Raw genomic sequence first — 16,260 nt, 5'->3', positions numbered from 1 at the left:
ACAAACAGTGCTGTTGCAGTGATGCACTGAATACCACTCTGTGAGAGTGATGACTTCCCTATGAAGAGCCACGAGATATAACGCCTACCTGCGTTGACAGAGAAGAGAGCTGCAACACGATGGCATTCTTGCAGCAGTCAGCGCTGTTGCTTGCTTGCATTTACCCTCACAAAACGGGCGCTCTTTGCATTTACTCTTACAAATGGGCGCTCTTTGCAGCATGTTGCTATGAAGTCAGTGAGTGCTGTTGCAAAGCTTGCTTGCTCGCTCGCTGAGCATCTGCTGGGCTTGCTTCTCTTATAATGCGACCAACGCCTATAATTGGTGACGATGTACTTGCTATGAGGTCAGCACTTGTGGACTGCGCTCGCTGTTAGCATCTGCTGCTACGCGCCTTGCTTCTCTTATGCAACGAACGCCTATTGCTGGCCGTCGATACGGCACTGAATACGATGTTGCTACAGCGCTTGTGAACAACTGGGCTCGCTGTTAGCATCTGCTGTTGCGCTTGTGCTTGCTTCTCTAGAGACGCGCGCTGGCTGCTCTTTGTTGCATACCAAACATGCAACCACGAAAGTTGAGCCGCTTGATCCTAGTGTGATGACCAGCAGTGTATGCTGCAGCTACACACACACACACACACACACACCTTGCGAGATGAAGCCAAGTTTGCTTATTATAAGGCCGACTGTGATACGTGCTGCAGATGCCTGTGCTGCAGCGTTGCTGAGCTGTGCGCCTAGTTGCTTACGCTAACTACAATGTGCTGAGCTCATGCCTTGAATTGCTAGCATCTCGATGAAACAATTTGTCATGCTGCTGCTTAGTGAGCTGAGAGGTGTCATGGGGGCTGATGGCAGGTTGGGTGCACTGATCTACATCAGTTAGTTGATGTACGTGTTGGAGCTTCAATGTGAGTCTCCAGCAGGCACCAAAAACCTTGAACTGCTGTGAATATATCGTGGCACATATATAAAGTTATTATTGCTTGTCTTAGTTTAATTCCATGTAGGGCTTTAACTTCACCGGAATCACTGTTCCTCATGTAGACGATCTAATCTAGCAGGTATACTAGAAGCTCCAAATGCAAGTATACTAGAAGCTCCAAATGCAATGCCTAGCTCCCCCTCCTTACACCTAGTGAATTTTGTTAGTTTATTTTTGGCTACTATAGTTTTGTAGAAATGTGTTACACATCCTTGGTGGCTTGCCTTCGGGCATCATTCTTCTTGCCATCCTTGTTGATGATTTTAGAAGGCATACAGGTTTGTTTGACCTTCCTTTTACTGTTGACTTGTAGAGATTGTTGTTGCATTTGTCTGAACTTTCTTTAATTGTTGACGTGCAGATTGTTGTTGCATTTATTGTCCTTGTCAAGTTTCAAATACCGATGCTTTCTGAAAACTTTCACATGGTCTAAAACTTTGAAATGGCTTGCAAAAGTTTTGTATTGGGTCAATCACAACACTTGTATCATAAGAACTGTACTTGTATCATGTGGTGTATGGGGCACACTGGCTCATACCAGTGAACTTGCAAACACAATGTTAGCAAACTAACTTTTTGATATTATGACTTTAAATTGTTAAGCTTACACACTTTCGTATCAACTATTCATCAACATGCTCTCTGCATAATACTGATGCCTAGATCTGTAATAGAACAACATGCTATACATTTCTTGATGAAAATGTACTAAAATGCTGTAATCTTGAATATGTGCTTGCAAACAGTGTTTTCTCAATACTTTTCTTGTTGTCTTTACTTGCAATACATCAAGATTCACACTAATTGTGTAGATTTCTACTACTCCAAAGGATTTGTAATCTAACTTCTTTGCAAGAAAGTGATAAGATCTGTAATAGAACAACATGTTATACATTTCTTGATGAAAATGTACTAAAATGCTGTAATCTTGAATATGTGCTTGCAAACAGTGTTTTCTCAATACTTTTCTTGTTGTCTTTACTTGCAATACATCAAGATTCACACTAATTGTGTAGATTTCTACTACTCCAATGGATTTGTAATCTTTGTCCAACTTCTTTGCAAGAAAGTGACAAGATTAGAAAGATTTGAACAGGAATGACTTATTGTTGCTGTTTTGCATTGGTTTTAGCACAATCAACTTTTCATAATTTGTAAACTGCTCTATTTTGCACTGTAGATCTCCAAATAGAACAATACTTTGCATTATAATCTTCAATTATGCACTGATCTTGAAACATATCTTCACTGTTCTTCAACTTTGCACTTGAATCTTTAACTCTGCACTTGAATCTACATAGTAAATGTATTATGCAACTATATGCTGTTAATGTTTTGAAACTGCATCAAGATTTTGTATACTTTCTTAAAATTGCTTTAAATTTCTATACATTAACCTTCTTCTTGTAATATTTCTTCAAGGACTCAAAGATTTGGCAATCTAGGGTTTCAATCTTGAAAAAATAAGCGCTCTAAGGATTAATCTTTGAAAGAGTACGCTCCCTAAGCAAGATAATGCAAGAAATTACTCAAAATTGGTTGGTGAAACTCTTGTAAACCCTAATTTCAAAAATCAAGAAAGTTTCAAGAAATCAATATCAAGAAGATCAAGAACTTCAAGAAATCAATAGATTAGGATTTTGAAAATAGTGATTAATAAAAAATAAAAAATAATTAACATAAATTTTAATACTAATCTTCTTAAATCAAAAAATTAACAAATCTTAAAACTATATAAAAATCAAATTTAAAAATGATTAACACTAATTATGATCAAGAAAATGCATTCTAAAAATTAGATTAAGAATAATCCAAAAATGATTAATCTTCTAATCACTCCCTAAACAAATATCTAAGCTAATAGCTCTGATACCAATTGAAATGGGGTGATCATAAATTTGAGATGAGGGACAATCACCATGATTAATACAAGATTAAGGAGATAATCTCATACAATGGCCATGATGCGCCGAAGTGAGTTAACCTCCCACACCAAGAGGATGGAAATAGCCTTCCACAAGCCAAGGTATGGAGCCCATGAGGCTTCAAGAGTCACGATGACAATTATCAGAAGATGTCCAAAAGATACAATAGTAGTCCATGAGCCCCCTTCTATACTGGAGCCCATGACCAAGGTCCTAAACCTAATCTAAAGTTATTGCTTCATTATAAGCATGCTCAAGAAAAACCTTAAGTAAGTACACACAATCCACTTGTAAGCACAAACAAGGGAAGCAACGAAGAGCAAGCTACTAACACAAGAGAAAGAAACCTCAATGGTGATAATGGGGAGATTGTATCCCATGATCACAATAATGGGATTGCATCCTTTTCTCATTAATAAAAATTTGTTATATATAATGGCTGTCCAACCTCCACCAAGGGATGTCCCAAGGGCCAAAAAAGCTAGTGAAGCTAATTCCTAGGGTATATTATATGTATGTACAAAATTAAGTTAGCCAACATTACACATGTAATCTGAGCGTAATAGTCCTAAAATCTTATATCATTAAGTGCATTGTTTGATGAAAATGTTTGGTTCCAAAACATGTCACAAAAAGACATGATTGCACTTGAGAAGTAATTATCACACCTTCACGAGACGGGTATTGAGTAGTCCTATGGGGAAGGACTGAGGATGTTCAAAAGGCTCTTTTGAGTGAACATGTCTTCAAAGGTGAGGAGATGTATTCAAAGGTGGAAAGTTCTCCTAAACATGTCTTCAAAGATGACGAGATGCTACCTGGCCTTTGAGCTGCTACACTAGCTTATAGTATTTGACTATCTACTTCAACGTTGATGTCAAACATGAGGTCTTGAGAACCTTTCCTGTAAAGGCGCATGCCACTTAGGGAACTCCACCACACCATGATGATAAGCTTGAAGAATCTAATGGTGGTCGCCATGTCTAAGTCACATGCACTATGGCAAGCTACTAGATGAAGTGGCACCTGTGGTGCAAAACATTCATGCTTTGTTGAGGACCTACAACGATCAGTGATGAGGAGGATCAATCCATGGATCAGTGAGGAGGGTCAAACCATGGGAAGTTGAATTGAAGCTTGTGGGGGGTTGTTCTCAAGCTCCTTCTCAAATAAGTCCAAGCTCCAAATGGATATCCTGTATCATTCATCGGTGGATAATCTTGTAGAGCTTCATCTACAGTTAAAAACTAGGGAGCCTTTAAGGTTGTCGAGGATCCACCTGAATCTCCCATATAGTTCAAGGGTAAATGCTCAAAACGGTTCTCATATTGAACTGTAACATCGAGCGTCCAGGGCACCGACATCGGCGTCATTGGTTAGGCTACCAACCCTCTGTAATCATCAACAATTGTTGTTGCTATAGCGGTGGAACCATTTGTTCACATGATGGGTAATGTGGCTCAGCAACATTGCATATCATGCAATAGAGTAATATGGCTATCAAGCTATATTGCTTTGCACCCACATTGCAATGCACCCTCTAGACTGATGGGCAAGTGTAATGAGGTAAAGGGAAGGGATCTATGGTGACAGATTCCTTATAGGAGGAGTGACCTGATTAGCAACTCCTGTTAGAATGTACCAAGTTGTAGACCAAGAAAATTGGGGATTTGAAATAGGTGATGCAAATTTTTTACACATGGATGAGTTTTCAGACCATGCATCAAGTGGTTATGCATCAAGTGGTTCTGCATTCAAGAGGTGACATGGATGAGGATGAGCTCGTTGAAGATGCTTGTCAAGCTGCCAGTATTGGTAGCCAAGGTTTCAAAGATGCTTGTAAAATTGACGAAAGTGGAAGCCAAGGGTTCAAAGATTTTCTAGATCCTCATCTCTATGTTTCTTCACGATACTTCTTCTTTGATAGGAACACCTACATGTTGATGGCACTTGACTTGCAAGGGCAATTGGCTGTGATGCTTGAGATGCTCAAAGTGTACAATGCTTGAGGCTTGCTCGATTTGAAGAGGTGGAAATGAATGAAAGAAGGCTTATGTCTGATAACCAGCAATGGTAATGCTCAATCCATCATAGTACTCAAATCAACGCCTCACTTAAAGATTTCATGTGTAGAGGATTGAGGATATATTGTATATGCAAACCATTGCATGGATGATGTAGGCCAACGTCGATGCACGAAAGCTACTATGAATGCAATTAAGATGGATTGGTGCACTAATGTAAGAAATGTAGCATTATATGGTAGTGATGTGTGTGACACACTTAGGACCCTGCCCCGGGGCACCTTTTCCCTCACTAGGAGGTTTTTTCCTCGTGCATATGTACACCCTCTTATTTACTCATTTTGGGATATGTACTTATCTTTTGTGTCTAGCACACATTTGTTCATTCTAATCTAGTGAGTTTGTGTGCTCTCAAGCTTCTCTATCTTGTGTGTGTGCAACCCTAACCCTAATTCTAACAATTGGTATCAGAGCTAGCTTCCTTGACACTTGATCTAGTAGTCTGCCTCCCTCCTCAACGATCCTATTTTTCTGTCTCTGATTGAGATACCCTCTTAGGAGAAGAAGGTACATACTGTAGTGTGTTGTATACAAAGTATACATAGTTTTCGGGGTCCACGACCTGATTCGAGCACGTTTTGGGTACCGCAAGGTTTCTGTAGATGTTTTGGAGAGGCATCATTTTGGATTGGTTTTGCTCGATTTTGGGTGTTTGGGTTGTGCAGCAGCAAAGAATTGGTGTGCAATAGCATCTATAGTGTCTTTAACAACATCGACCTCACCAGTAACACTCTATTCTCTTCTCTATATTATTTTTCATACACTTTGCAGGTGATTCAATCAGTTGGCAGCCATCCGGGGTTGCATTCGGTGAATACTGAAGTACTTGCAGTGTGTTGAAAGATTTTGCATTTGGTAGACAGTCATGGCTGGCATTAGTAATGTATTCAACTTGTTGTCTGCTAAGGACAAACTTGATGGGACTAACTACCCATTGTGGTCCTATATGTTGAGGCATGTACTAGTTGCTAAAGGCCTTTGGAATGTGGTCAGTGGTAGTGTGAAACTCATCGTGTTTCATAACTACCAATGCAACCAAGTGCTGCAGGTACACCTGAAGTAGAATCTGATATAGGTATGGCTCCTCCACATGCTACTCAAACGAGATGGGATGAAAGAGATGCATAGGCACATGCATTGCTCTTGCACTTTCTATGAAGCGAAGCATTATTCCTCATATTCGATCATGTAAGACTTCAAAACAGGCATGGGATGCACTTTTGCTGAATTATACCAGGTGTGAAATGCAGCACGTTTTGTATATCTGCGCAAACAGTTGGAGTCTGAGCACATGAATGAGGGAGACTCAATGGACAACTTCTTGACCAAGATCAAAGATTTTAAGGAGCAGCTCGCTAGTGTGGATGAGATATATCCTGATAGTACATTGGTACCTACAGCTCTCAATGCATTGCCAGATTCTTATCAGAGTTTTGCCTCTACCCTTAGACTCATGATGAAGGGAAATCCAAGTGCCCTTACATTTGATGAGCTGGTTTCAATACTTTTGCAAGAAGAGCAGTCTAGGCAAAACAGATCTGTTATGCAAGTTGGTGACCAAGCTTTTGTTGCTAGTTAGAAAGGTAAAGGTAAAGCTTTTGTTGCTAGTTAGAAAGGCAAAGGTAAAGCTTCTTTGCATGGTGGCTATAAGCCAAAATCAGAATCCTCAGGTAAGGATGTAGAGAAAGAAGGTGATAAGCCTAAAAAGAAGGGCAAGTGTCACTATTTTGGAAAACCAGTTCACTACATAACTATACAAGATGGATGCATTTAAGAAGTTGTAGTATGATGCTTGCTTAGTCTCCACGACTCATGCTATGAGTTATGCAGAATTATGGCATACACAATTTGGCCATCTGAATTATGACAGTTTGTTACGCCTTCAAAGACATGGTATGGTGTCTAAGTTGCCAACTCTTAAGACCCTTGCTAGACATGTATGTGAGGGATGTATTCTTGGGAAAATGCATCGGGCATCATTTCCAAAGGATGGATCTGTGAGAGCTGTTAAGAAATTACAGCTTATACATAGTGATGTATGTGGTCCTATGAGGACACCATCTATTGGGGGATATCTCTACTTCGTCACTTTTATTGATGATTACTCCAGATATAGCTAGGTGTATCCATTAAAGCAAAAGTCAGAGGTTTTTATGTGCTTTAGGCACTTTGTATCCATGGTTGAAAATGCATGTGATTGTAAAGTTGGCACCCTTCGTTCAGATCGAGGGAGAGAGTATATGTCCAAGAAATTTCATGCATATATGGCTAAAAAAGGCATAAGGCATCAATGTATAGTGCCATACACACCTCAACAAAATGGTGTGGCTAAGAGAAAGAACATGTCTCTCACGGAGATGGCACTATGTATGGTGAAAGCCCAAGATTTACCTCATGGTTTTTGGTTAGAGGCAACTATGTGTTGAACAAATGCCCTACCAACAAGGCCTTGCAGTCTAAAACTCTTTATGAAGCTTGGCATGGCACAGGAAGCCTTTGTGGCTCATTTGTGTGTTTTTGGTTATCTTGCCTATGCTCTTGTGCTTGAGCAATAACGCAAAAAGCTTGATGAGATAAGGCAATTAAATGCATATTTGTGGGATACAGTTCAGAAAGCAAGGCATATAGGCTCTACCATCTGGCCTCAAAGCGGATTTTGGTAAGTAAAGATGTTGTTTTTATCAAAAACTCAGTTCAGTCCATGCTTTCATGCAAAAAAAAATAGAATGTATGCTCACAGGACATGTTTGATTCGCTCCTATCTTTGTTTAATGAAGGGCAACCATATGTAGAGCAATTGAATGCTCAACCACCAAGTGTTGAAATTCAGCCTTTGCAAGTGCAAAATCAGCCTAAAAAATTAACCTTTTGATGTTGCAACTATTGAGGATGTAGTGGATGAGGAGAGAGCGGCTAGCCATGGACGAATCTAGGCATATGCCAAAATGGCTTGTGTAGACATTGAGGGATAGCAAGTTGGCAGCTCCTTTACCGAGCAGAACTCGTGCAGATTCTCATCATGCAGATTATTCTCATGTGGATCATGTTCTCATTTTTACTTTATGTAATAAGGAGGAGCCTGCTTCCTTTGATGAAGCACATGATGATGATCATTGGATGCATGGTATGCAGGATGAGTATAACTCTATACTCAAGAATGACACCTGGTATTTGAGAGATCTACCTTATGGCAAGAAGGCCATTGGTACTAAGTGGGTTTACAAGTTAAAATGCAAAGCAGATGGTAGCATTGATCGCTACAAGGCCAGAATTGTTGTTGCAAAGGGGTATGCCCAACAACAAAAGGGCATTGATTATGATGATACCTTTGCACCCACCTCATATGACTACCATTAGGTGTCTCATGTGGATCATGTTCTCATTTCTACTTTATGTAATAAGGAGGAGCCTGTTTCCTTTGATGAAGCACATGATGATGATCATTGGATGCATGGTATACAGGATGAGTATAACTCTATACTCAAGAATGACACCTGGTATTTGAGAGATCTACCTTATGGCAAGAAGGCCATTGGTACTAAGTGGGTTTACAAGTTAAAATGCAAAGCAAATGGTAGCATTGATCGCTACAAGGCCAGACTTGTTGTTGCAAAGGGGTATGCCCAACAACAAAAGGGCATTGATTATGACTCTCATTGCTTAGGCAGGACATCATGGGTGGAATGTATATCAGTTGGACATTAAGACTGCATTCTTGAATGGTGATTTACATGAGGAGGTGTATGTATCGCAGCCTCCTGGTTTTGCTAAAGGAGAAGAGTCTAAAGTATGCAGGTTGAAAAAGGCTCTTTATGGCCTTAAGCAGGCTCCTAGAGCATGGTATGAGAAGATTCATGCATACTTGGCTACAAATGATTCTTGCAATAGTCCAATAGAGAGTACTCTCTATGTGAAGAGGGATAAGGACACATTTTTGGTCATTATTCTATATGTTGATGACATGCTACTCATCACGAGACCCGATATAGATTAGATTTTAGTCTTTAAGGCTGATTTGCAGTCATCGTTTGAGATGTCAGATTTGGAACCCTTGCATTACTATTTGGGGATTCAGTTTATGCAGTGCAATGATGGCATTGTTATGCTGCAGTAGTCTAAACATATATATAGAAGCTATTGAAGAGGTTTAATCTTGAAGATTGTAAACCTGTGGCTACACCTATGGAGACAGGTACTCGACTTAGTCTTCAAGATGTAGGAGAATCTTTTGATGCTAATTTGTATCAGCAGGCTGTTGGATCCCTTCTTTATATGTACAACAACATGAGGCCAAACATACAGTATGCAGTCTCACAGTTGAGCAGATTTATGCATAGCCCAGGTACAAAGCATTGGTAGGCTGTTAGGTGGATTTTTTGCTATTTACAAGGCACTCAATATTTTGGATTATTTTATCCAAAGGGGGGTGAGTCATAGCTGCATGTTTTTAGTGATTCAGATTGTGCTGGATGTTAGACACACGAGTGTCCACTAGTGGGTTTTGCTTTTGCCTTCGTGATTCATGTTTATCATGGCTCAGCAAGAAGCAACCTATAGTGGCCACTTCCAACTGTGAGGCTAAGTACAAGGTAGCTTTTACAGCTACAATTGAGTGTGTGTGTGGCTCAAACGTCTTATGGTTAATTTGGGTGTTGGACAGTCGTCTAGCACTACGATTTTTACTGACAACCAAAGCGCATTAACAGTTGTGAGAGGAACCCAGTGTTTCATGCTCACACTAAGCACATTGAGGTGCATTACCACTATGTAAGGGAAAGACTCTATGCAGGCAGAGATCAGCTTGGTCTATGTGCCTACACATGACAACATGGCATATTTATTCACGAAGGCTCTTCCTCGTGAAAAGTTCGAAGCTTTTTGTAAAGATTTGGGCCTTCTGCCTTTTTAGGATTGATCGCCATACCCTGTACATGTTCACATCATCACTCCAGGGGGGATTTGTAGCATTATATGGTAGTGATGTGTGTGAACACACTTAGGACCGTTGGAGCACTTTTTCCCTCATTACTAGGGGGTTTTTTTCCCCGTGCGTATGTACACCCTCTTATCTACTCATTTTGGGGTGTGTACTTATCTTTTGTATCTGGCACACATTTGTTCATTCTAATCTAGTGAGTTTGTGTGCTCTCAAGCTTCTCTATCTTATGTGTGTGCATTGTTGCAACCCTAACCCTAATTCCAACAATGAAAGCACGACATCACTATTACCTATGTTAAGGATTGGATCACAGCTTGTGATTGCACATGCCATGACACAAAAGCCGCTGGTGTTGTTTCTATCTTGCCCCCATGTAATAATCAACGTAGGACAAGATTTGTCACAATTGTGATGGAGAGGGATCATGTGCAAGAAGAGTTGAGTAACATAATGATCGAGCACAAAGTCAGACTAGTGTTGAAGTGGTCTACCAAGAACCGGGTGCCTTCAAAGACATTAGTGGAATACATTTGCCATCGCGGGTAGGAAAGTTAGTCGTAGGGGTTTGGATTCAGGACGATTGCAGAAGTTAAAGAAAGTGGGATGTCCATTTAGGGTGGCGGAGTATTTTGATGGTAGCAACAAAGTTTCCATTTCCTTGCATAATGTTCATGAGGGGCATGAGCCAAGCACACGAGCTGATCTATATCATTTTTCGGTGCACCCACAAGTCATTGCTTCTTACATGGTTGACTTGTTTGACATCAGTACAAGTCGGCATGTCGCAAAGTTGTCAACATCAAAGGAGTGCTTTCAGACTAAACAAGCCTCACCACTTGACCGTGTGATTTATAGGTTCTTCATGATTCCAAAAGAGGTGCAAATGGTTTCGTATCAAATGCGTAGTGAAAGAAAATGTACACCCGATGATTGGGACGAGATGTTCATGGAGGCCATTAGGTTAAAGGAGCAAGAAAAGGTATTATCTAAAGAAGCTCTATAAAAGTAAGTCAATGCACATAGAACATCATCCTAATCTTCATTTTTTGCTTTGTTAAATCTATGTAGGTGCTATATGTTCAGCCCTACAACCCACATGCAACTGATGAGAAAGACAGACCCTTTGTCCTCATCATCCAAGACCAATGGTGTTGCATAATGCAATTCGGTTCTCCCATGATAGTGCATGGGTAGTTGATAGCACTTTTAGAACAAACATCTTTTGTCTCCCTCTTTATGTAGCCGTTATGCCAAATCAACTAGGTGTTGGGATACCCGTTTGGCTGATGATGCACGTGCACAAATGACGCTGGAATTAACGAGAGCACATCTTTGGAGTTAACCATTAGAATGATTTTTATCTAGGATGAATGGAGTTTGAACGACTGCCATTGTGATTGACAAGAACCCACACAGGGGCTTCAGGCTATCCTAAAAGTCATTGATAGTGACCCTTATTGCTAGATTGAGGACTATGGGGCAGAGGTGGTTTGGCTCCAAGGTCAAGCTCTTGTTGTGGTTAAATACTTGCCTAAAATCATTTTCTTTCATTATATAGGTTCCCTTCAACATGTGAGATCATGTATATAGCTCCCTTTCAAATCCTATGCACACTCCTTCAGAGGATACATTTGATAAGAGATTCAATGATCTCATACATCACTACTTAGAACTTGCTAATGTGCAACGCTATGTCACCAATGGCTGGTGTGCATAGACATGTCCTTAGCGAAGAAGGTGGCCCAAGTTTGGATGCCTCTTCTCGCATGGGAATGTTGACACAACAAATTTAGTGGAACAATTGTGGCAATACATTAAGTACACCCTTCTTGATGCAAAGATCAATCGGTCCATCTTGGTTCTTCTACATGCACTCATTGGGGATTCAATTACGGGGACTCACATGGGAGGAACCCCCCTACAGTTCTTCAAGAAAAAGCAAGAGATAGGTGTAGTTCCTCTTCCCCTTTCAATCTCATCTGTTGTAGCTATTCTTGATATTTTCTCTTACTTTTTATGTATGCTTGTTTTGTAGCCAACTCTGGATGCTTCAATGTGGTGGGCTCTAGCAAGCACCACACTACCCGATTGGCTAGAGGTGAGATGATCCTCAGGAGGTATGCAAACACTCTAGGTTGTGGATGAGTTCTCACTTTTGTTCAAAATGCAAAGCACCTCTACAACATTAATTTGGTATCATGTGAGCATACAATCATGCTATAGTGATTGCCCGGATTGGTCATCCGATTGCAAGCAGCTTGTCGGGCTGCGATTGATCATCCAAGAGCACTTCCCACAATTGAGGCTAGTCCTGCCCATTCTCGATAGTGCACATGCTTTGGGAACATTCTAGAAGATAGTGCATACACTTTGGGGAACATTCCAAAAGATAGTTATGCATGCGGTGTGGATGGTCAACACGAGGGAGAGTGCAACAGGCAACGAACCACAAGTGTCGATGAGAAGATTAGGCACTGCCTTCAAGACATCAAGAGAGCTCTATATACTATTGAGGAGAATCTTTGCAACAACAACTACTCGTTTATGCATAGGGAAGCCATTCTTAAACAATTGACGAAGTGCAGACTTTGAGGGAGAGCAATGTTATGGCTCCAAAAGAGATTGACTTGCCCTTGAAGGGAAGCATTGGTCAAATACAAGTGCATGTTACACAAACCAGGCTTGGACATGGAGGACCATGAGAACAAGTGATGGTCCAAGGGCACGATGAGTTTGTCTCCAGCCGGCAGCCCGACAAGCCTACATGGCTCACAGGTGCATTGAGGGGAAGAAGCATCAACGTGACAGGAAACGTGTGCGCTTTGATAAAAGGCCATGAATTTTTCACCCCCATTGTTGTAGCAAGAAATTGCTTGTGAAATCTTTAGAGGTGTGCTCTTGCCATCCATGTCATGCTTTGCTCCCTTTGTCAAGAAGACATGCACCCATTGACTATGCAAACTCCTCATCAATCGATTGTCAAAGGGGAGCTATCACCTCGTGTTCATATGGTCCAAAAGAAGATGATGAGAGGAGTTTTAATCTTACTTTTGCTAGTGGCCTCAACTTGAGAGCGTTAGGCATCTCTTTGTAGAATTGTGCTCGTGTGCATGCTACTCTTGAGTGAATAGCGTCTAGATAAGCTTTTTGTAAAAATATGTGAATTCAACAATGGGCAGCGTTCTTTTACTGATATTTTGCTGTTTATTATAATGGTGAAAAAAACATAGATTTTGGCCTTGCTGAAGGGGACCCACAATGAGTACCACGTAAAAATCCCTGAATTTAGCAATGGGTAACATGCTTTTATTGTTCTTCGGTTGTTTATTGTAATGGTGAAATAGACATAGCTTTTTGCATTACTGAATTAGACACAACTCTTGGTATGTAGCTACAAGTTTTCATATGAGTAATTTATTTCTTTGGATTCAGACTCTCTCCTTGTGTAGCTCAAAGATGGTTTTCCATAAGACATGGAGCTTTTGTACGTGGGTTGCCTCAAGGTTGATGTAGACCCTTGAGACAATGGTAATTATGTGCTAATGGTAATTACAAGCTGCAAGTTTTTGGGGGCTCCAACATACTTTCTTAATCTGGCCTTCATCATTACATACCTGCTTAAACTAGCCACTGGCCTTCATCATTACATTGCTACGTGCATGCTCAGGTCTGTAGTTGGGTTTGAAGGATATGTAAACCATTGGATGGATGGTATGAGTATTGTCTTGTTTGTTCAAAAATGAATAAACAAGAACGAGAACATAATTCAATAACAGGTTTATTCAGCTTCTAAAGTAGTAATTGGTTTTATCTTCATGCTTTCAAATAATGTTTTCATTTCACATGAAATGAAATTTATGAGTCCTTCCAGCAACTGTAAGTAGTCCTGTACATGTTAAGATTGGTTATTGCTGGAAGCTGGCAGGATGAGGGTGTGTATCGTTGAGCAAGGATGGGTGAATGCACATGGGTTGGGTGGCTTGATGTATGTGTGTTAACCTTTATATTGATATGGCCAATAAAATGCAGGTGGTTGCATGCATGCAACAGGACTGGTGTTTGGCTGCCTAGTTTAACATGAGGCTTGAGTTGGAAAGGAGGCACGTGTTATATAGTGCTAAGGTGAAGCTAGTGACATCCTAGCGTACACAAACTAGAAAATTTTTCTGAGAACTGTAATGAAAATGATGATCAAGAGAAATGGGCTGAATGGAGTAAAGGGGGGACTGTAGTCTTTATAGAGGATTTCTTGTATTTCCATGTTTTCCTTGTAGTGAACTAAGAAAGCTTTAGTCTCAATTTAACTAAAATTGGCATACATCTAAGGTTGCATCCAAACATTGGCATACAATTGGTTGACATGATCTTTAAGCGATGACAATGTCAATGATAAGGTTGTTTTATTGTCTGCAAGAGGCCTTTAATGACCTATGGAACATCTTTCAATATTGCTAAGTGCTAATAGTGTGCGTATTGTGATCAGGCAAGAGCTTTCAATCAGCATGTGATTTGCACCGTACATTGAAGGCTACTCATATTGATGGGTTGATGGGTACGTAGAAAGATAGCCATGCTATTAACAGGACATTAAAATTGTAAAAAAGTGTGTTGTTTTAGGGGCTATAATGATAATCTATTTCCCTATCTTGCCATCCACATTTGTCCTAAACTTGGGAATTCACTTCCTTCGTCAATACAGAGAACTTTCTCAAAAATCCAGAGATTGTTGAGCTGCTGCTGGGCACTTAGTTGACACTTCAACTTGCCACACTATGTGACGAATCAGAATTAAAAAATTTCTCCCATCATCCACAATAGCAACACTTCACCCTAATGAGCAAACTTAGGATAATGAAATAACCAGGACACATATCATTCCACACGCATTCTACAATAGTTAGGCACTCATGCTTTCAATCTTGTATTTGCAAGTGAAGCATCCATGTACATAAATCATAATTTCACTAACAAAAGCTCCTTACATAAAGTGCAGTACAAAAAGACTATGTAGAGGGTATAAGGCCGTAGCTAGAGTCCACAAAAGTTGTTCATCCAACAAAAAACGATTGAGGGGATAAGACCATAGGTACAAAAACGATTTTGTTCATCCAACAAAATCTCCACAAAAAGACTGTGTAGAGGGGATAAGCCCGTAGTTACAAAAACCGGCACATCCAGATGATCAAATGAAAACACTGATCCAAGGTGCCCGTGAACATCTTCATCTCCAAAGTGTGGATGCACCAAGCATGCCAGTCCTTGAGAAGGTCCTCCACGTGTTGGTGCGAAAAACACTCTTTTGTGAGCTGCAAAAACAACCACAATTACGCTAAAACCACATGCGTTTTTGTTCATCAAGAAACTAGATGCCCAACACTGCTCAACCATTTTGCTGAGTCAAGGTGGCCCAACAATCCCCAATCTATAAAGTAGAAGCAATAAACCATGATGTAGTACCCACAATCATGCCCATTTGGCCGTGCCGCTGAGGCCCCTAGACAATCTTAAAATTCACCTCAAAAATAGGCATAGCCAAATTTGGCTCAGCTCTGGGAGGCATTGCAAGAATTTGACAAGCTTTGCAATGCCCTCCTGCGCCTGCGACACATGCTACTTAGAAGAGATGACATAGATAGAAACTTGTACATAGCATAGGAACCCAAGCAACCGAAAATATAAGCAACATTAACAACCATAAGAGAAAAGAAAAAAAGAACCTGCAAATGTGGCCACGAGCTTAGAGATGATAGACTTAAACTGCAAGCATTCATTTGACTGCAATCTGAACACAAAAAAGAGGAGTGAGTGAGGCTTGTCATGCTTTAAAAATATTAGGGATTCAGCAATTATGACCACTCTCTTGCCGATCATTGAGTACAACCTATTACGATGGGCGGTTTGTCTTGTCCTGATGCGGCTGCCCCCATCTTGAATGACCTTCACAAAGGTGTTATGGACACTAAACATCCACTCACAAATAGGCGGGGTATATCTAGTGGGAAAATCTACAAATATAGGGGCAACCGAGTTCGTTCCTTTGTGGCAATTTTTCCATGTTGGATGGGTAGCGTTTCACACCTTGGTTCAAACTTGTCTTCCTTTTTGGCATTCGGGATATGAGCATGATCAAAATCCCCTATGCATGGCTGCTTACGCCTCTACAAAAGCACCCACAATGAGTTAGAGATTAATGTAGACACACGAGAAAGAAAATGAATCTTTATAAATTCAATAAAAGGCTTTTGCGCAACTTAAATTGTTTCTCATATCCTTTAGATATCCTTGATTCAGTTAGTTGCTCGCGATGAGATGTATTAATCTCGTA

At 40.4% G+C, this 16,260-nt stretch overlaps 1 protein-coding gene across 2 annotated transcripts; it reads right to left on the bottom strand.

Annotated features, from left to right (window-relative positions):
• Positions 1 to 14,878: 14,878 nt before the first annotated feature.
• Positions 14,879 to 16,015, bottom strand: LOC147605638 (uncharacterized). 2 transcript variants are annotated; one of them, XM_086793405.1, is made up of 4 exons: positions 15,817 to 16,015; positions 15,653 to 15,717; positions 15,451 to 15,533; positions 14,879 to 15,241 (listed from the first exon to the last, which is right to left on the bottom strand). In XM_086793405.1, the coding sequence occupies exons 1-4, from the start codon at positions 15,900 to 15,902 to the stop codon at positions 15,092 to 15,094; spliced, it is 384 nt and encodes a 127-aa protein (XP_086649531.1). In that variant the 5' UTR covers positions 15,903 to 16,015; the 3' UTR covers positions 14,879 to 15,091. The 2 variants fall into 2 exon arrangements, 1 of the variants encoding a protein (XP_086649531.1); XR_015265165.1 differs by lacking the exons at positions 15,451 to 15,533; positions 15,817 to 16,015 and having other exon boundaries at positions 15,653 to 15,802.
• Positions 16,016 to 16,260: the final 245 nt, after the last annotated feature.

The sequence above is a fragment of the Cibotium barometz genome, chromosome 59 (assembly GCF_041138505.1).
Source record: "Cibotium barometz isolate CiBa-2024 chromosome 59, ASM4113850v1, whole genome shotgun sequence".
In the NCBI taxonomy this organism is placed as follows: domain Eukaryota; kingdom Viridiplantae; phylum Streptophyta; class Polypodiopsida; order Cyatheales; family Cibotiaceae; genus Cibotium; species Cibotium barometz.
The sequence above is the reverse complement of the archived record's forward strand: the minus strand, read 5'-3'. Positions and strand labels throughout refer to the sequence as shown.

Bases quoted from the DNA above. Each gene is read 5' to 3' on its own strand.
- LOC147605638 (XM_086793405.1), bottom strand. From the start codon at position 15,902: ATGTTTAGTGTCCATAACACCTTTGTGAAGGTCATTCAAGATGGGGGC. The intron at 15,718-15,816 runs GTTGTACTCAAT...TTTTGTGTTCAG, and splicing joins CAAACCGCCCATCGTAATAG to ATTGCAGTCAAATGAATGCT. The intron at 15,534-15,652 runs GTTCTTTTTTTC...CATGTGTCGCAG, and splicing joins GCTCGTGGCCACATTTGCAG to GCGCAGGAGGGCATTGCAAA.